Consider the following 21,913-nt stretch of genomic DNA (forward strand, 5'->3'; position numbering starts at 1 on the left):
GACTTGTAACCACCAACAGTGGTGCTAAATTCAGCACTGCCTGGCCAATTATAACCCTTCTGAAAGCCAGTGCTGAGGGCCACGGGGGGTCCCTGCACTGCCCATGGCCTGGAAGTGGGCATGGCATGGCATGGGCAGTGCAGGGCCCCCCTGCCCACCACCTGACAGTGCGCATTCCGAGGGTGCTGAACGGCCCGTCTGTGTGACGGCATTGAACTCAGCTCCATGTGGAGCCGAGTTCAATGCCTCCTCACTTTTCCACTGTGCTGACTGGCCGAAACCTTGGTTTCCCAGTGGTTACCCAGTGGAAATGGGACTGGTGGTGAGACCACAAGCTCTATGGCTGTCTCCTCACCGTGAGTCTTGAAGTCGGATGTTCCGACCTCCAGACTCGTAACGCAGCGGTTCCCAACATTTTGACTCTGGTGGATCCCTACTTTATCATTATAGGAAACCAAGGACCCCCACTGAATCATTATTGGAATGTGGGGACCCACACTGAGTCCTTACTGGAAGCTGGGAACCCAGGCCTAAACATTGCAGATGATTTCAACCACAAAACAATACACAAAAATATAGACAAAAAATAATTTTAATAGGAAGGCTGGAGCTTTTCTAAATTCAATTAAAACCACACATTACCTATACTATATTCTGTTCGATGCAGCTGTACTGCCCCCACAAATCAATCTGAGGATAGTTGTTTAACTTTTAGTATCCAATTTCAACGTATTTGACATTCACAGTACATTTTAAAATTTTCAATTGTACATTTAGCCACTTATTTAATTTAAATTATTACTCTGTGAATATCAGTTAATTTTCTAAGCCATCGTGCACCACCTGAGGAGGCTTCGTGGACCCCCTGGGGGCCCCAGACCAGGAGTTGGGAACCACTTCTCTAGGGTATGCCCCTGTTGAATCTCTGGGAGCCCTCCATGAGCCCTAACAACAAGGACTTTGATGGGCATGTCTTCCTTCATATAAAGAAAAATAGTCATTACGGGACCATAAACAATTTCTAATTGTGAGAAAACAGGGCTGATTGCAGAGGCCCCCTAATTTTTTGCCCTCATTTTTCACTTTTTGCTGGTCTTTTCTTGACTCTGATGATGCCCTGGGTACTGCTAACCAGCCCCAGGGCCTGTGCTCTGAATAAAATAAGTATGCAAATTAGACTAATTATAATTGGCGATGTCAACCTACCTATAAGTCCCTAGTATATGGTAGGGCATGGAGGTTAAGGGACCGCAGCATAGGTAGTGCACTCATAGGTGCACTGCTGAGGTACCCAGGGTAATTTTAAAGGCAGGCCTGCCTTGCTGGCTGCTTTTAAAATAAATTTAAATGTAAATTCGACTTTGGAAATAAAAGTACTTTCAAAGTCTTAAACTACCTTATTTTTACATACAAGTTACCCCTAAGGTGTGCCCTATGTGCCTCTAGGGTTGGTTACCATGCAACTATAAGCAGGGACCTTATAAAAATAGTTTTAGAAGCCCTGGTGAGGTAAAACAGCCACATGTGTTTTCCCTAACTGTAGTAAATGGCCTCCATAGGCTAAAATGGGGAGACTTTATTTTAATTAACAAAGTCCCCTTAAGTGTCAGATACATCAAGTTTGGTATCAAATTAACTGTTATAATAAATCACACAACTTACAATTGTTGGATTTAATATAACTAGTTCAGGAAAATAGTTTTAAACTCTACCTGAAAAGTTGCCAACTTCAGCCCTGTAGTGCCCTTCTTCGATTGGCCAGCCTCTGGCAGCCTGGGCTGACCACAAAGGGATGTGCATGGGGGAGGAGAACTACCGCAGCAGATGGGGAAGCAGGAAGGGGGGACGCCAAACTGGTCTTCAAAGGCAGGGAAGGACATTTGGCATGGCCCAGCACCTCCCTCACATCCGGCAAACCCAGAAAATTATGTACCCTCTTCTTTAGATTAGGAAAGGGCAGGAGAGGGGTATGTTTAGGATTTTTAGTCACACCAGTGGGTGGGCACAGCCAGATGTAACCTCCAAAAATCACTTTCAGCCATGATGGATTTTTGAAGAATGTTGCTCCCTGGAATTGATTTTTGCCACACTTCCCAGGAAGTGGTCATCACCGGGGGAAGGACCCCGTGTCTGATTGGAGAACCAGGAGCTCCTTGTTTTTCACTCAGGAGCAAGGATATATATGGCAGAGCTGCACCCAAACCTCGGATCCCTACCAGATCCCTACAAGGAGCAAGACAAAGAAGAAGGACTGCCCTGCTGGACCCCTGACCTGCACCTGGACACTACACTCTGAAGGACTGCACCAGCTGCACACTTGGGCTTCATCACTAAAATGACTTTGCCTGTCTTCTACTGCTTCAAGAAGGGGCTCCCTGTTTGCTGCAGGTACAAAGGAGCTGCCCAGAGTCCCCTTCACGAAGTCCTGCAAGCACAGCCCAACTGATCAGCTTCCAGTGGCCATTTGAGGATTCTGACCAGGTGCATTCTGGGAATTGTAGTCCCAATTCCCAAGGAGCAACTCAGAGCTTCTGGAACCTTGGATCAAGTTGTGGACATTTCAAGGACCCAAAAAGGACCTGTGGAAGAAGATCCAGAAGTTTGGAGACATTTGGGGCAACTCCATAGGTTGAAGAGGTGCTTTGTGGGAGTTGTAGACCCTGACCCCAAGAGGCAAATCAGAGCCTATGAACCCTTGGATGGTGCTGTGGACCACTTTCCTGAATCAAGAAACACTTCTGAAAGTAAGTGTGACATGGTTACCTCATGGGTGGCCGGAACTCTTGACTTTGTCCCTTTTTAGTGTGACTTTTTTAACCCTTTGAGGGCTAGTTGCTTCTATGCGCTAGAAAACATTCATTCTTTACAAATTCATATCTCTGGTTCCCCTTATCCGGTTTTAATCATTGTGGTGTCATTTTAAAGATAAAAACAACTCTATTATTATAAGTTGGTGTTGGATTTGTATTGTGTTTTGTGTTTTTTCTTATTTACTGTTTTGTGATTTGTAAATGCTTTACATACTTGTCTCGTAAGTTAAGCCTTGTAGCTTGTTGCCAAGGTACCAAGGGTTGAGCTGGGTTTAATTTATTGAGACCTAACTGGATCTAATTGGAGGTTAGAGGCCTATTTCTAAGTGTAGGTACTTACCAGCCCTTACCAATAATCTATTTTCCAATACTAATATTATCAAAGCGGGAGCACACTAATTTTCACTTGCATTTTGGTCTGTTGGTCTGTTCTAGTTCATGACTGAAGGCCACCGTGTCATCCTTGTTAGCAGATACCTGCTCGTCCAATGCTCGTAGGACCTTCTTCATATCCAATAGGTCTGCTGTCATATCAGTCTTTAGTGCCTGCATTTGCTTAGTGGCCGCATTGGATATTTAACTTTCAAGGTCACTGAGCCAGCTCTGTAGGTCTTCCTTGGACAGTGGGTGGGATGATCGCTTTTCAATTGACATTTTCATTACTGTACTGACTGAGTTAACTTCCCCAAATGAGGTGTCTTGTGAGAGTTCAGTAGAACACCAATAGATCTGCAGTTCTCTCTTTGCCCTGGACTAATTTGCTGGCATTGATGTCTGCATCTCCTTGGCACCTTTCTGTTAAGAGCATGATAGATTTGTTTATGTTCAAGGCATTGAGGCAGGAGCTTCTCACTATTATGTCCCAGCAAGTGCCAGCCTTCGAGTGGGCTCCACAGAGGCTTCATTCAGGTAGGCATGCGTATCATTGCCCTTTGCATCTGATTTCATTGGGGAAGCAAGAATGACTATTCTCTACTCACTGCTGCCGCTGTCTCCACATGGCACACACCTCTTCCTCATCGCTTATGGGTACTTGCACTATTAGGTCATATGATGGGAGCAGGTGTTTGCCTGCTTTAATGTAGATGATGATTGTCAGAGGTCTCCGCTCCAGAAAACTCACTGACTCCATCGCGGCTGTGTCAGGTTGAGGCCCGGGTCATATCACTGGGTTAGTTGAGGCCGGCTTTGTTCTCATGCTTACAGTCTTTTAAAGGATACAAGGTGCCCACCACTCCTTTGCAGACAGCTCCATTTCTCAGCATCCTGACTGCACTGTCCTGGGTCATCCATTGATCTCTTCAGCCTTCTCAGAGCTGTAAAGTTGCTGTCTCTTTGAGCATTCCTGCTGCCCGATCGCATTGCGATCGGGCAGCAGGAATGCCCACAAGACACCAGGGATTTTATTTTTGTATTGCTTTTGTGTTTTGGACTTGCCGGGAGCGGCCCCTTGGGCAAGGGTCACTCCCCTTTAGGGGGCAATTATTTACGGCCATTTCTGCCCCCCTTGGGGGCAGATTGGCCCACTTTTTAGGCAGATCTGCCCCCAAGGGGGGCAGAAAACACTAGATCACCAGGGATTTTTATGTATTTGTGTATTTATGTGGGGGGGTGCCCCCCCCAAGGGGGCATAGAACTGTTGGCCTTTTCTGCCCCCCTTGGGGGCAGATCGGCCTTTTTTTTTAGGTCCATCTGCCCCCAAGGGGGGCAAAAGCCACTTAGGCACCAGGGGTTATGTGTGTAGTGGATGGGGGGGCGGCCCCTTGGGCAAGGGTCGCTCCCCTTTGGGGGGCATGTCTTTTAGGGCCATTTCTGTCCCCCTTGGGGGCAGATCAGCCTATTATTTTTAGGCTGATCTGCCCCAAGGGGGGCAGAAACCACTAGAACGCCAGGGATTTTTTTTCTTTGTTTATTTTTGTGGGGGGGGGTGTCCCCTTGGTCACGGGGCGCCCCCCCAAGGGGGGCATTGACCTGTTGGCCATTTCTGCCCCCCCTGAGGGCAGATGGGCCTATTTGTTTAGGCCCACCTGCCCCCAAGGGGGGCAGAAGCCACTTAGACACCAGGGATAGTGTGTGTGTGTGTGTTAGTGGATGGGGGGGACCTAGGGCAAGGGTCGCCCCCACTTTGGGGGCACATGTACCCAGGCCATTTCTGCACCCCTTGGAGACAGATCAGCCTATTATTTTTAGGCTGATCTGCCCCCAAGGGGGGGCAGAAACCACTAGAACGCCAGGGATTTTTTTTATTTGTTTATTTTTGTGGGTGGGCGTCCCCTTTGGTCACGGGGTGCTCCCCCAAGGGGGGCATTGACCTGTTGGCCATTTCTGCCCCCGTGGGGGCAGATGGGCCTATTTGTTTAGGCCCAACTGCCCCCAAGGGGGTCAGAAACCACTTAGACTCCAGGGATAGTATGTGTGTGTGTTAGTGGATGGGGGGGGCTTGGGCAAGGGTCGCCCCCCACTTTGGGGGCACATGTACCCAGGCCATTTCTGCACCCCTTGGAGACAGATCAGCCTATTAATTTTAGGCTGATCTGCCCCCAAGGGGGCAGAAGCCACTTAGGCACCAGGGCTATCCCCTTTGGCAAGGGTCGCTCTCCATGGGGACACACTACTAAAGGTATTTTCTGGCCTCCTTGGGGCAGACAGGCCTATTTTTTTAGTAGGCCCATCTGCCCCTATGGCAGAATCCACTTAGGCACCAATTTCTAAATGTTTGATGGTGGGGCGTTTGTCAACTGATGAAGTATTTGCATTTGTGATAAAAAATGTTTTCCTCCTTTTTGTTCTAGTTCAAAGCTTTTGCTTTATTTGCTGTGGCTCCTTGTGGTTTTGGCGGTGGTTGACCTGCAGTTTGCACAGTTGCATGTTTTAGGTAAGTAAAAACAATTTACTCCAAAGGAGTATTGTTGCCATGCATGAATGACATGTTTGTAGGGGGTGTACTAAATGCAGGATTGTGTGTGAAATTGTCCTTAGGTTTGTACACAATGATATTTGTTTTGTCTTATTTCTAATTTGCCTTTCTTTCTTTCTTTTTAGTGGGATATCATTGGTGATTGCTGTGTCTGTGCAGAGTAGTTGCTGGTGAATCAAGCTTGTTCAGGCAAGTGAGCGGTATAGTTTTTGAGTTTATAACTCTTACTAACAAAGCTACACTTTGTTACTTGTCTTACACAGTGCTGGTTGTTGGTGGTGAATTTGTCCAGTTAATTTTAGTAGGAGAGATCATGGCTAGCCGCAGGATGACCGCTCAGCAGGTGGTTGGTATGCTTTTTGAGTCATTGTCTGATCATGATTATGAGACGGACTCTGCATCTGAGGCAGAGGAGGAAGTCAGAGATTCTGGCAGTGATGTTTCTGTTGGAGGGGAATCTTCTGATGATGAAGCCACACTCAATGCAGATGAAGGGCCTGTTTTAGAGGAGGACACTGATGTGCCAATAGTGCAGCAACCTGGGGCTGAGAGGTTTCCCGTTATAAGACCTGATGTCTGGGTTGCCCCAAACATGGAGCAGCCAGAGTTGCCTGCCTTTACTGGTCTCCCGGGGTGTAACGCCAATACAGAGAACTTTTTGCCTATCAATTTCTTTGAGTTATTCATGGATGATATGTTTTTGGAAGAGATTGTTGAGCAGACTAATTTGTATGCGGAGCAGCATTTGAGGGACAACGCTGCTAGACTTAGGCCACATTCTAGAGCTGCCCAGTGGATTCCCACAAATTTGGAGGAGATAAAAAAGTTTTGGGGTTTGATTTTTTTGATGGGGTTGATAAGGAAGCCGTCACTGGCTTCTCATTGGTCTACTAGTCCCTTGATGGCAACAGCTATATTTCCTGCGACCATGAGTCGTAATCGGTATTTGCTTCTTCTTAGGATGCTGCATTTTGTTGACAATGCATTAGCCTTGCCACGAGATCACCCAGATTCTGACCGTCTTTTTAAGATTAGGCCTGTCCTTGATCATTTTGTAGATCGGTTTTCGGGGAGGTCTATGTTCCAGGCAAAGAGATAAGTGTGGACGAGTCTTTGGTCCTCTTCAAGGGTCGTTTGGTTTTTATGCAGTACATTCCTAGCAAAAGGGCACGATATGGAATTAAATTGTATATGCTGTCTGAAAGTATGACAGGATATGTGTATAGTTTCCGTGTGTACACTGGTAGGGATTCCAATATTGACCCCCCTGGTTGTCCTCCCACTTTTGGAGTTACTGAGAAAATTGTGTGGGATCTTGGTAGACGACTGTTCAACGAAGGTCACCATTTGTATGTAGATAACTTTTACACTGGTGTGCAGTTGTTCAAGGAATTGTTTAGAGTGGACACAGTTGCTTGTGGCACAATCCGTTCTAACCGGAAAGGCTATCCAAGGGAGCTTGTTTGTAAAAAACTTGAGAGGGGACAGTGCTGTGCCTTGCGGAACGAGGAGCTGCTAGCTTTGAAATTTTCAGACAAGAGGGATGTCTACATGCTAAGTACCATCCATGATGAGAGTACTTCCCCCGTGACTGTTTGGGGCCAGGTTGCTGAAGTGCCCAAACCTGTGTGCATTTTAGATTATAATAAGCACATGGGAGGTGTAGATAGAGTTGACCAGAGGTTGGAACCTTATATTGCTATTCATAAGTCTTACGTTTGGTATAAGAAGTTAGCACTTCACCTCTTCCACTTAGCAACCTTCAATGCTTTTATTGTGTTTAGGGATAGGTCTCCAGAGTCAAAGATGACATTTGTGAAATTTCAGGAGTCAGTGATAGAGAGCCTTATTGTGGTGGAACAGGCCAGAGTTCCTAGAGAAGCAGTGGTGGAGGATGTGGCTAGATTGAAAGATCGCCACTTTGCTGAGCACATTCCTCCCACACCCAAAAAAGACTTTCCAGCTAAGAAATGTAGAGTGTGTTTTCGAAGAGGTATCCGGAGGGAGACTCGAATGTACTGCCCAGATTGTCCTTCAAAGCCTGGTCTGTGTGTGGGTGGTTGTTTTAAGAATTACCACACCCAGAACAATTTCTGGGAACAACCATGAGTGTAAACTCATGTCTGTTTTGTATTTTCATGTGTTCAGTTTCATGGTTAGCATTTCTGTCATGTACTTAGTTAGAGCTTTTGTGTTTGTAGTTTTGTAATTCTTTCTACTTAGTTAGGGGTTCCTCTGTTTGAAAAAAAAAAAAAAAAATGATGCCATTGTGTGTGGAGTGGGGCTTGGATGAGAGTGTACATATTGACTTGCTGTTGGCTACTGCAACACACTGCCAGCCAAACACCAGTCCACACACTTCCATCAGCTGATGTGATTGTTGTATCAGGCATGTGGGCGTATGTAAGTGATGGGCCCTTGAGTGGCACTGTCTGTCGATGTGAGTGTTGTAATGTGCTGGGCCCGTGGCTGGTGGTGTGAATGGTCTTGTGTGTGTCATGTATGAAAGTTGTGTGAATGGACTGTAAAGCGGTTGGTGCCTTGTCGCGGCTTTACAGCTCACGAGCTGTGAGTCATTGGTTCAGTTTTTTGCCTTTCAGTTATTAACAGTGCATTTCAGTTTTGTGAAAGCTCTTGTTAGTAAAATTTGATCCACTGAACCATCACTCACCCTCTTGCCAAATCCAACCAGTATGTGTGGTAAAAATGACAAAACCTGCTCCGCTGTAATCAGGCGTCGCAGCACACCTGTGACACGCTAGGTGCCTCAGGTGGGACCCCGATGATGAAGCATGCCACCAACTTGGTTGGTGGGTGAGGGGTCTTTTTCACATAACCTAAGTGCGTTTCTTTTCAAAATTTTAGTGTTTGGCACATCACGGACGTATGTGGACACATCAAAGCGATATATTACAAAACTACCTGTGAATGGGGGGGAGAGGGCACCTATGTTTTTGGTCCTGTGTGCGGCCTTCATCTAGGGAAACTTACCAAACCCAGACATTTTTTTAAACTAGACACCCCAAGGAGTCCAGGGAGGTGTGGCTTGCGTGGATCCCCCAACATTTTCTTACCCAGACTCCTCTGTAAACCTCAAAATTTGCTTAAAAAAGCATATTTTCCTGACTTTTCTTCGTAGGATCACCCCTCCAGCACAAAATTCCTACTCCCCAGTGTTCCCCTCAGTCTCCCAAGTAAAATTACACCTCACTTATGTGGGTCCCCAAAGCAGAGTCAGTCTAAAGATGTATAAAAGAATATGTCCTTATAAACTCGCTGTGCTATCCCCTCTATCTCTACAAGTTTTGGGCGTTATTCTGTTGCAGGCACCTGGCCCACCCACACAAGTGAGGTGTCATTTTTATCGGGAGACTTGGGGGAACGCTGGGTGGAAGGAAATTTGTGGCTCCTCTCAGATTCCAGAACTTTCTGCCACAGAAATGTGAGGAACATGTGTTTTTTTAGCCAAATTTTGAGGTTTGCAAAGGATTCTGGGTAACAGAACCTGGTCCGAGCCCCGCAAGTCACCCCTCCTTGGATTCCCCTAGGTCTCTAGTTTTCAGAAATGCACAGGTTTGGTAGGTTTCCCTAGGTGCCGGCTGAGCTAGAGGCCAAAATCTACAGGTAGGCACTTTGCTAAAAACAGCTCTGTTTTCTGTGATGTGTCCACGTTGTGTTTTGGGGCATATCCTGTCTCGGGCGCTAGGCCTACCCACACAAGTGAGGGACCATTTTTATCGGGAGACTTAGGGGAGCGCTGGGTGGAAGGAAATTTGTGGCTCCTCTCATATTCCAGAACTTTCTGTCAACGAAATGTGAGGAAAATGTGTTTTTTTAGCCAAAATGTGAGGTTTGCAAAGGATTCTAGGTAACAGAACCTGGTCAGAGCCCCACAAGTCACCCCATCTTGGATTCCCCTAGGTCTCTAGTTTTCAAAAATGCACAGGTTTGGTAGGTTTCCCTAGGTGCCGGCTGAGCTAGAGGCCAAAATCTACAGGTAGGCACTTTGCTAAAAACAGCTCTGTTTTCTGTGATGTGTCCACGTTGTGTTTTGGGGCATACCCTGTCGCGGGCGCTAGGCCTACCCACACAAGTGAGGTACCATTTTTATCGGGAGACTTGGGGGAGTGCTGGGTGGAAGGAAATTTGTGGCTCCTCTCAGATTCCAGAACTTTCTGTCACCGAAATGTGAAGAAAATGTGTTTTTTTAGCCAGATTTTGAGGTTTGCAAAGGATTCTGGGTAACAGAACCTGGTCAGAGCCCCACAAGGCACCCCATCTTGGATTCCCCTAGGTCTCTAGTTTTCAAAAATGCACAGTTTTGGTAGGTTTCCCTAGGTGCCAGCTGAGCTAGAGGCCAAAATCTACAGGTAGGCACTTTGCTAAAAACAGCTCTGTTTTCTGTGATGTGTCCACGTTGTGTTTTGGGGCATATCCTGTCGCGGGCGCTAGGCCTACCCACACAAGTGAGGTACCATTTTTATCGGGAGACTTGGGGGAGCGCTGGGTGGAAGGAAATTTGTGGCTCCTCTTAGATTCCAGAACTTTCTGTCACCGAAATGTGAATAAAATGTGTTTTTTTTAGCCAGATTTTGAGGTTTGCAAAGGATTCTGGGAAACAGAACCTGGTCAGAGCCCCACAAGGCACCCCATCGTGGATTCCCCTAGGTCTCTAGTTTTCAAAAATGCACAGGTTTGGTAGGTTTCCCTAGGTGCCGGCTGAGCTAGATGCCAAAATCTACAGGTAGGCACTTTGCTAAAAACAGCTCTGTTTTCTGTGATGTGTCCACGTTGTGTTTTGGGGCATATCCTGTCTCGGGCGCTAGGCCTACCCACACAAGTGAGGTACCGTTTTTATCGGGAGACTTGGGGGAGCGCTGGGTGGAAGGAAATTTGTGGCTCCTCTCATATTCCAGAACTTTCTGTCACCGAAATGTGAGGAAAACTGTGTTTTTTTAGCCAAAATTTAAGGTTTGCAAAGGATTCTGGGTAACAGAACCTGGTCAGAGCCCCACAAGTCACCCCATCTTGGATTCCCCTAAGTTTCTAGTTTTCAAAAATGCACAGGTTTGGTAGGTTTCCCTAGGTGCCGGCTGAGCTAGAGGCCAAAATCTACAGGTAGGCACTTTGCTAAAAACAGCTCTGTTTTCTGTGATGTGTCCACGTTGTGTTTTGGGGCATATCCTGTCGCGGGCGCTAGGCCTATCCACACAAGTGAGGTACCATTTTTATCGGGAGACTTGGGGGAACATAGAATAGCAAAACAAGTGTTATTGCCCCTTGTCTTTCTCTACATTTTTCCCTTCCAAATGTAAGACAGTGTGTAAAAAAGACATCTATTTGAGAAATGCCCTGTAATTCACATGCTAGTATGGGCACCCCGGAATTCAGAGATGTGCAAATAACCACTGCTTCTCAACACCTTATCTTGTGCCCATTTTGGAAATACAAAGGTTTTCTTGATAGCTATTTTTTACTCTTTATATTTCAGCAAATGAATTGCTGTATACCCGGCATAGAATGAAAACCCACTGCAGGGTGCAGGTCATTTATTGGATCTGGATACCTAGAGTTCTTGATGAACCTGCAAGCCCTATATATCCCTGCAACCAGAAGAGTCCAGCAGACGTAACGGTATATTGCTTTCGAAAATCAGACATTGCAGGAAAAAGTTACAGAGTACAACGTGGAAAAAAAGTGATTTTTTTTTTTCACCTCAATTTCAATATTTGTCTTTTTCAGTTGTTATTGTCTGTAGGAAACCCTTGTAGGATCTACACAAATTACCCCTTGCTGAATTCAGAATTTTGTCTACTTTTCAGAAATGTTGTGGTTTCTGGGATCCAGCATTGGTTTCATGCCCATTTATGTCACTGACTGGAAGGAGGCTGAAATCACAAAAAATCGTAAAAATGGGGTATGTCCCAGTAAAATGCCAAAATTGTGTTGAAAAACTGGGTTTTCTGATTCAAGTCTGCCTGTTCCTGAAATCTGGGAAGCTGGTGATTTTAGAACCGCAAACTCTTTGTTGATTCCCTTTTCAGGGAAAAAACCACAAGCCTTCTGCAGCCCCTTTTTCCCATTTTTTTGAAAAAACAAAATTTTCACTGTATTTTGGTTAATTTCTTGGCCTCCTTCTGGGGAACCCACAAAGTCTGGGTACCTCTATAATCCCTAAGATGTTGGAAGAAAAGGACGCAAATTTGGCGTGGGTAGCTTATGTGAACAAAAAGATATGAGGGCCTAAGCGCGAACTGCTCCAAATAGCCAAAAAAAGGCTCGGCACAGGAGGGGGAAAAGGCCTGGCAGCGAAGGGGTTAAGTGATATTATTTATATTGTGACCCTATTACTGTATGTGATATTACTTAAATTATGATGCTATTACTGTAAGAGATATTACTTATATTGTGACACTATTACTATAAGAGATATTACTTATATTGTGATACTATTACTATAAGTGATATTACTTGTATTATGATATCATTACTATAAGTGATATTGCTTATAATATGAAACTATTACTGTAAGTGATATTCCTTATATTGTGACACTATTACTATAAGTGATATCACTTATATTATGATACTATTACTGTAAGAGATATTACTTATATTGTGAAACTATTACTCTAAGTGCTATTACTTATATTCTGACACTATTACCATGTGTGATATAACTTATAGTGTGACACTATTACTATAAGTGATATTACTTATATTATGACACTATTACTGTAAGTGATATTACTTACATTATGACACTATTAATATATTTGATATTACTTATATTGTGATACTATTACTATAAGTGATATTACTTATATTATGATATCATTACTATAAGTGATATTACTTATATTATGATACTATTACTGTAAATGACATTACTTATATTATGACACTGTTACTATATGTGATTTACTTATATTATGATATTATTACTATAAGTGATATTACCTACATTCAGATACTATTACTATATGTGATTACTTATTTTATGATACTATCACTATAAGTGATATTACTTATATTATGACTCTATAACTATATGTGATATTATTTATATTATTACACTTTTACTATAATGATATTTCTTATGACACTATTACTATATGTAATATTACTTACCTTATGATATTATTACTATAAATGATATTACTTATATTATGACACTATTACTGTAAATTATATTATTTAAATTATGACACTTTTATTATACGTGACATTACTTATAGTATGACACTATTACTATAAGTTATATCATATATATTTTAACACTATTGCTATATGTGATATTACTTATATTATAACACTATTACTATAAGTGATATTACTTACATTATGACACTGTTGCTATATATGATATTACTTATATTATGACACTATTACTATAAGCGATATTACTTACGTTATGACACTTGTTATAAGTGATATTACTTATATTATGAAACTATTGCTATATGTTATTACTTATATTTTGACACTATTACTATAAGTGATATTACTTATATGTTGACACTATTACTATATCTAATATTACTTACATTATTATATTATTACTATAACTGATATTACTTATGTTACGATACCATTACTGTAAGTGATATTACTTACATTATGATACTATTACTATAACTGATATTACTTATATTATGATATGATTACTTTACATGATATTACATACATAATGATACCATTACTATATGTGATATTACTTATATTTTGAATCTAATATTATATGTGATGTTTCTGATATTATGACACTATTACTATATGTGATATTACTTACATTATGATACTATTACTATGAGTTATAATAAGTATATAACTATATGTGATATTTCTTATATTATAAGTAATATTACTCATATTATGAAGTTATGATACTATTACTATAAGTAATATTTGATTACGTGTAAAATAATTGCGTGTTTACAAAGAAAAAATGCAGGGAGCAGATGTTACATTAAGCATTCTACATTAAATTTTTTTTGCTTTATCTCATGTTATTGGTGGTTTTATGTTGCATGCACTATTCATCTTCTGACATCCAGAAGAGAACAATTTTCCCAGTATTTAACATCTATCTAATGTGAGGCTTTAGGAAGTCAGTTTTTCACATACCGGTCCTGTTGGAAAACTCCCCATTGGCACAGGGCACACAGTAAAAGCAGCAGACAGGCTTCCCTTCTCTTGGAGCTTTGCGGTACCCTGGGAGGCAGCTCTCACTGCAGACCGAGCGAGGAGTCTGTGAAGTGAAGTAGAATCAAGAAAAAACTGTGCTTAATTTGTTCAGTGGTAGCCCACAATGAATCCTTCACCACAAGCATTTCTTTAGTCACAAAATAGTTAAATAGTTTTTTTTAGATTACTTGATGTTTTAATTGGTTTTAGTATGCTTTGCAAAGATTTGGAGAATATGAACATCATTGAGTGTCATAAATTGAATATTCATTGTTTGGCTGAAACCTCAGATATGGATGTCTTAAAATGTAGTTTCTAGGGTAAAACATGTTAATATTTAAAATGTGTTCTATGCAGTAATGCATATGTTATGAGTCAGATTTAATTTCATTTCTCATTGTAAGGAAGCCAAACACAAATTCTAGAATGTGCTTTTATTTTGCCTACACTAGGTTTAACAAGACATATTTAAAGAAAGAAAATACATGCAATGTGGACAGTATACGATTGTGCTAACAGGGTTCTATGTTAATTTTCACACATCGTGAGGAATCATTTGAAGATAGTTGCATCAAGAAAGGGCTGCAAGGGTAAGCTGTATATATATTCGTAATGTGAGAGTGAAATCAATTCTTGCCCACTCATAAGCCAAGGAAAGCTGCCCAGAGATGCTCTTATGACTCATGCAACAGTAACTGCATTAAGATAACAACTTGGGGCCTGATTTAAAACTTGACGGATGGGTTACTCGGTCACAATGGTAACAGATATTTAATCTGTCGAAATCTAAAACTTAGGGGACAGAATGGGGTTTTGATTTTGGCGGACCGGATATCTGTCACCGTTGTGATGAATGCAGCACACATAGAAAGAGGAACTAGCGAAAAGAAAAATAAATACTTCTCCTCGTTACATGTCCCCTGAAAAGGTGTATCTTTTTAGTGCTTTCCCTGTTCTCCCACTTCTGGCAAATCAGGGACTACGTCAAAAACCATTGGATTTGTGTGGGAACACCCATTCAACCCCCATGAAACGCCTTCTCAGGGCAGAGTAAGGCAACACAGCGATTTCAGCTCTGTTTCCCTACTTCAGATTTTTGGTGCCACTCATGGCCACGCAAAGTGACCTTGCATGGCCTCATAAATCTCTATTTTAAGTTGTGACGAACTTGCATTACAATGTCTGGTGCAAGTGTGACACAATGGGGTTCATAAATATGCTCCTTAGCGCCTAGACAGAACGTGATTAGCAGTGTGTGTTCTGCAGCTTGTTGCTCAGTTTAAACTTTAAAAGTTGTGCAGTGCTTCTGACAGGATGGAACATTCGTTGATTTCAAGTTAAAATAGCTGAAGTTGGTCCCAACTGACTGCCATTAGTTGAATGTCTGAAGAACATTAGACTGACCTGATTCGTCTGGTCACCACTAACATGCCACGTAATGGCGCTCTCGTTGATGATAAGTTGTTGCCCTGGTTGTGCTGTGAGATCTAAATGTCCAACCTTAACAACTTCCAAAACACGTAAGCTTTTGTAAGCCCAGTTTAGAATGTCATACTTTGCTGGTACTTGCCCTTTGTCATCGAAAAAAATATCATGCCCAAAAGAAGTCTTAAAATGTATCTTCTGGAGAAACCTGTTCACCTGAAACACAAAACACAAGATCATTAGGTTAAATTCAGCACTAACAGTGTGATATCCAAATTGTTTAATAATTGAGACCAAAATAAAGGATGACAACCACATTCAGATGCGAATTCCAGAACGTACCCAAGTTGTTTAGTTACTAATAACAGAGACTGTAAGAAAGGCACTCCGAAAAACTGTAAATAGACTCAGATGAATAGCTCGGACTCCTACATCTCAGCATCCTTAGATCAAGGAATGAACTTATGTCCAGACATCAAACAATATTCATTAAGAATGCATAATTCTCATTCCAAAACGTAGATGCAAAAAACTAAATCCATGTTGATGGTTTAATTCTTTGGCCTGTATTATAAGTCACTCTGAGCAAGATTACCTCAATGAAACAAAAGGTCAGTTGTATGTAGCTTAAAGTTTTCCATTTCCTAATAGCAATTTACTATTAGTAAATCGCAAAACTGCTTTGTACAACAGAGTGTTTCACACAATTTGCAATTCCCAAATGGGTCGCAAGACACCTACCTCATTAAAAATCAAGAGGCAGGTCGCAATTTGTGACCCATTTGGGAATAGCCACCATCACTGGGATGGTGGCCTGCTGGGGTCAGGGTGGAGTGCTGGGGACCTGGGCCAGGCTGTGCATGAAGGAATTTTGCAAAGAGGGCACAGAGGCCTCAGAAGGCGAAGAAGACACAATACACAGGGGTACCGTTGTTCTCATGGAAGGCAAGGTCTTACCTCCTCCAAATTGCATCAGCAGGACCACAGAACAGTCTATGTTGATGATGTCCACCCTCTGTGTCCTTAGGAGCATGCTCGTCACCGTGAGACGAGTCCTAGGGTACCGGTCGTCACCTTGGAAGGTGCCTGCATGGAGTAGGGGAGTGATTCCGTTACTCCACTGGAGATTTCTTTGGTCCTTCTGGTGCAAGATGAAGACAGGGAGTCCCCAAGGCATGCCCACCTGTTGCAGTTGCTGACTTGGAGCTGAGGTTGCTGAAGAAAAGTGTCTCTTGTAGACACTTTGTTGCAGTTACAGCAATTCTTGGAGCTGGCTGCGGTTGATCCAAGGTCAGAAGAGTCTGAAGTTGTTGCAGAGGATTCCTGAAGGAAACTTGCAAACAGAATCTGAAGAGAACCCAGAGGAAAGACCCTAAATAGCACTGAGAGGGGGATTGGCTACCTTATCAGGTATGGACCTATCAGGAAGGGTCTCTGACGTCACCTGCTGGCATTGGCCACTCAGAGCCCTCCAGAGTGCCCCCACACCTTGCAAAGCAAGATGGCTGAAGACTGCAACACACTGGAGGAACTCTGGGCACCACCCCTGTGGTGGTGATGGACAGAGGAATGGTCACTTTTCCTTTGTCCATTTTCACGCCAGAGCAGGGGAAAAGGGGTCCCTGAACCGGTGTAGACTGGTTTATGCAAGGAGGGCATCATCTGTGCCCTTCAAAGCATTTCCAGAGGCTGGGGAGGCTACCCCTCACTGTAGGAGGCTGACCTGGCTTGCAGTGGGTACCAGAGGTAATTACACCTTGTGCCAGGTCCAGTTATCCCTTATTAGTGTAGGAGATGTGTTTCTAGCAGCTTAGAGTGATAGAAGGTAGCTATGGCAAAGCAGCTTAGGCTGAACTAGGAGACGTGTAAAGCTCCTACTATACCACTGGTGTCACATGCACAATATCATAAGAAAACACAATACACAGAGTTACTAAAAATAAAGGTACTTTATTTTTATGACAATATGCCAAAGTACCTCAGTGAGTACCCTCAGTAAGAAGGTAAGTTATATACACAAGTTATATGTACACAAACCCAAAACAGGTAAATAATAGTCAGAAAAGGAATGCAAACAATGTAGAATATAATAGGTTGCAATAGGAGCACATAGGTATAGGGGCAACACAAACCATATATTCCAAAAGTGGAATGCGAACCACGAATGGACCCCAAACCTATGTGACCTTGTAGAGGGTCGCTGGGACTGTAAGAAAACAGTGAGGGTTAGAAAAATACCCCACCCCAAGACCCTGAAAAGTAGGAGTAAAGTAAGCCTAGTACCCCCAAAGAGCACAGAAGTCGTGATTGGGGAATTCTGCAGGAAGAACAAACACCAGCAGTGTACTGACAACGGATTTTTGGACCTGAGTACCTGTAAGACAAGGGGACCAAGTCCAATAGTCGTGACAGTGTCCGGAGGGGTCAGGAGCCCAGGAAACCCCGGATGAAGGTGCAAGGAAGCTGCCTCCGGTTGGAAGAAGCTTGGAGTTCTGCAAGAAAGAAGAGGACTAGGAACTTCTCCTTTGAAAGATGGACATCCCACGTCGCGTTGAAGCTTGCAGAGGTATTCCCACGCAGAAATACCGCAAACAAGCCTTACTAGCTGCAAGGGTTGCGGTAGAGGTTTTTGGGTGCTGCTGAGGACCAGAAAGGACCAGGATGTCGTCACATGGAGGAGGAGACAGAGGGGGCATCTAGCAATTCGGAGAGCCCTCCCAGAAGCAGGCAGCACCCGCAGAAGTACCCCAACAGGCACTTAGAAGAAAAGTGAACCAGAGTCCATGTGAAGTTACGAAAGGGGGCCCCACGACATCGGAGGACAACTCAGAAGATTGTGCAATGCAGGACGGAGTGCTGGGGACGCAGGCTTGGCTGTGCACAAAGGAAATCCTGGAAGAGTGTACAGGAGCCAGAGCAGCTGCAAATCACACAGTACACAGCTTTGAAGTCTGGCGTGGGGATGCAAGGACTTACCTCCACCAAACGTGAATTGAAGAGTCACTGGACGGTGGGAGTCACTTGGACAGAGTTGCTGTGTTCCAGAGACCACGCTTGTCAGGATGAGAGGGGACCCAGAGGACCGGTGATGCAGTCTTTTCGTGCCTACGTTAGCAGGGGGAAGATTCCGTCGACCCACGGGAGATTTCTTCTGAGTTTCTGGTGCAGGGTGAAGGCAGGCTACCCCCAGAGCATGCACCACCAGGAAACAGTCGACAGGATTAGGCACTACAATGTTGCTGGTAGTCGTCTTGCTACTTTGTTGTGGTTTTCCAGGCATCCTGGAGCAGTCAGCGGTCGATCCTTGGTAGAAGGTGAAGAGGGAGATGCAGAGGAACTCTGGTGAGCTCTTGCATTCGTTATTTCATTATCTGAAGAATTTCCCAAAGCAGAGACCCTAAATAGCCAGAAAAGGAGGTTTGGCTACCAACAAAGGAGGATTGGCTACCAAGACAGGTACGAGCCTATCAGAAGGAGTCTCTGACGTCACCTGCTGGCACTGGCCACTCAGAGCAGTCCAGTGTGCACCCAGGACCTCTGAAACCAAGATGGCTGAGGTCTGGGACACACTGGAGGAGCTCTGGGCACCTCCCCTGGGGGGTACTGGTCAGGGGAGTGGTCACTCCCCTTTCCTTTGTCCACTTTCGCACCAGAGCAGGGCTGGGGGAATCCCTGAACCGGTGTAGACGGGCTTATGCGGAGATGGGCACCATCTGTGCCCATCAAAGCATTTGCAGAGGCTGGGGGAGGCTACTCCTCCCCAGCCCATCACACCTATTTCCAAAGGGAGAGGGTGTAACACCCTCTCTCAGAGGAAATCCTTTGTTCTGCCTTCCTGGGCCAGGGCTGCCTGGACCCCAGGGGGGCAGAAACCTGTCTGAGGGGTTGGCAGCAGCAGCAGCTGCAGTGCAGACCCTGAAAAGGCAGTTTGGCAGTACCCGGGTTCTGTGCTAGAGACCCGGAGGATCATGGAATTGTCCCCCCAATACCAGAATGGTATTGAAGTGACAATTCCATGATCTTAGACATGTGACATGGCCATGTTCGGAGTTACCATTGTGACGCTATACATAGGTACTGACCTATTTATAGTGCTCACGTGTAATGATGTCCCCGCACTCCTAAAGTCCGGGGAATTTGCCCTGAACAATGTGGGGGCACCTTGGCTAGTGGCAGGGTGCCCACACACTAAGTAACTTGGCACCCAACCTTCAGCAGGTGAAGGTTAGACATATAGGTGACTTATAAGTTACTTATGTGCAGTGGTAAATGGCTGTGAAATAATGTGGACGTTATTTCACGTAGGCTGCAGTGGCAGACCTGTGTAAGAATTGTCAGAGCTCCCTATGGGTGGCAAAAGAAATGCTGCAGCCCATAGGGATCTCCTGGAACCCCAATACCCTGGGTACCTCAGTACCATATACAAGGGAATTATATGGGTGTACCATTATGCCAATGTGAATTGGTAAATTTAGTCACTAGCCTGTTAGTGACAAATTTGGAAAGCAAAGAGAGCATAACCACTGAGGTTCTGGTTAGCAGAGCCTCAGTGAGACAGTCAGGCATCACACAGAGAACACATACAGGGCACATACTATGAGCACTGGGGCCCTGTCTGGCAGGGTCCCAGTGACAGAAGGAATAAAACAGCATATAGACAGTGAAATATGGGGGTAACATGCCAGGCAAGATGGAACTTTCCTACACTCCCCAGCCTGTAACACCTATTTCCAAAGTGAGAGGGTGTAACACCCTGCTCTCAGATGAAATGCTTTGTTCTGCCTTCCTGAGACTGGGCTGGGCAGACCCAGGAGGGCAGAACCTGGTCTGTGAGGTGGCAGCAGCTGGAGCTGCAGTACAAGCCTCAGAGAGCTGGTTTGGCAATACTGGGGGTCCATGGTGGAGCCCCCAGGATGCATGGAATTGGCTCCCCAATACCAGATTTGGAATGGGGAGGACAATTCCATAATCTTAGACATGTTACATGGCCATATTCGGAGTTACCATTGTGAAGCTACATATAGGTATTGACCTGTATGTAGTGCACGTGTGTAATGGCGTCCCCACACTCACAAAGTCCGGGGAACTGGCCCTGAACTATGTGGGGGCACCTTTGCTAGTGCAAGGTTGCCATCACACATTGTAACTTTGCAGCTAAAGGTTAGATATAGAGGTGACTTATAAGTTACTTAAGTGCAGTGAAAATGGCTGTGAAATAGTGTGTGCACTATTTGTAGGAGGCTGGACTGGCTTGTAGTGAGTACCAAGGGGTACTTGCACCTTGCACCAGGCCCAGTTATCCCTTATTAGTGTATAGGGTGTCTAGCAGCATAGGCTGATAGATAATGGTAGCTTAGCAGAGCAGCTTAGGCTGAACTAGGAGACGAGTGAAGCTCCTACAGTACCACCTAGTGTCATATGCACAATATCATAACAAAACACAATACACAGTTATACTAAAAATAAAGGTACTTTATTTTTATGACAATATGCCAAAGTATCTTAGAGTGTACCCTCAGTGAGAGGATAGGAAATATACACAAGATATATATACACAATAGCAAAAATATGCAGTATAGTCTTAGAAAACAGTGCAAACAATGTATAGTTACAATAGGATGCAATGGGGAAACATAGGGATAGGGGCAACACAAACCATATACTCCAAAAGTGGAATGCGAACCATGAATGGACCCCAAACCTATGTGACCTTGTAGAGGGTCGCTGGGACTATTAGAAAATAGTGAGAGTTAGAAAAATAACCCTCCCCAAGACCCTGAAAAGTGAGTGCAAAGTGCACTAAAGTTCCCCTAAGGACAAAATAGTCGTGTTAGAGGAATAATGCAGGAAAGACACAAACCAGCAATGCAATAACGATGGATTTCCAGTCGAGGGTACCTGTGGAAGAAGGGGACCAAGTCCAAAAGTCACAAGCAAGTCGGAGATGGGCAGATGCCCAGGAAATGCCAGCTGCGGGTGCAAAGAAGCTGCTACTGGACTGTAGAAGCTTAGGTTTCTGCAGGAACGACAAGGGCTAGAGACTTCCTCTTTGGAGGACGGATCCGTCACGCCGTGGAGAGTCGTGCAGAAGTGATTTCCCGCTGAAAGACCGCCAACAAGCCTTGCTAGCTGCAAACCGTGTGGTAAGGTTTTTTGGACGCTGCTGTGGCTCAGGTGGTACCAGGATGTCGCAAATTGCGTCAGGAGACAGAAGGGACGTCGAGCAAGACAAGGAGCTCTCTCAGCAGCAGGTAGCACCCAGAGAAGTGCCAGAAACAGGCACTACGAGGATGCGTGAAATGGTGCTCACCCGAAGTCGCACAAAGGAGTCTCACGTCGCCGGAGAACAACTTAGGAGGTCGTGCAATGCAGGTTAGAGTGCCGTGGACCCAGGCTGGACTGTGCACAAAGGATTTCCGCCGGAAGTGCACGGAGGTTGGAGTAGCTGCAAAAGTCGCGGTTCCCAGCAATACAGTCTGGCGTGGGGAGGCAAGGACTTACCTCCACCAAACTTGGACTGAAGAGTCACTGGGCTGTGGGAGTCACTTGGACAGAGTTGCTGGATTCAAAGGAC

At 44.4% G+C, this 21,913-nt stretch overlaps 1 protein-coding gene across 1 annotated transcript in view; it reads right to left on the reverse strand.

Moving 5' to 3' along the window:
* The window catches only part of LOC138279459 (vomeronasal type-2 receptor 26-like), a 260,000-nt gene that overhangs the window by 57,080 nt on the left and 181,007 nt on the right, over positions 1 to 21,913 (reverse strand). Inside the window, exons 4-5 of the mRNA XM_069219405.1 lie at positions 15,319 to 15,555; positions 13,855 to 13,978 (exon numbers count right to left, since the gene is read on the reverse strand). Coding sequence (XP_069075506.1) covers positions 13,855 to 13,978; positions 15,319 to 15,555 — 361 coding nt within the window. The remainder of the gene's footprint in view (positions 1 to 13,854; positions 13,979 to 15,318; positions 15,556 to 21,913) is intronic.

Source organism: Pleurodeles waltl, chromosome 2_2 (assembly GCF_031143425.1).
Source record: "Pleurodeles waltl isolate 20211129_DDA chromosome 2_2, aPleWal1.hap1.20221129, whole genome shotgun sequence".
In the NCBI taxonomy this organism is placed as follows: domain Eukaryota; kingdom Metazoa; phylum Chordata; class Amphibia; order Caudata; family Salamandridae; genus Pleurodeles; species Pleurodeles waltl.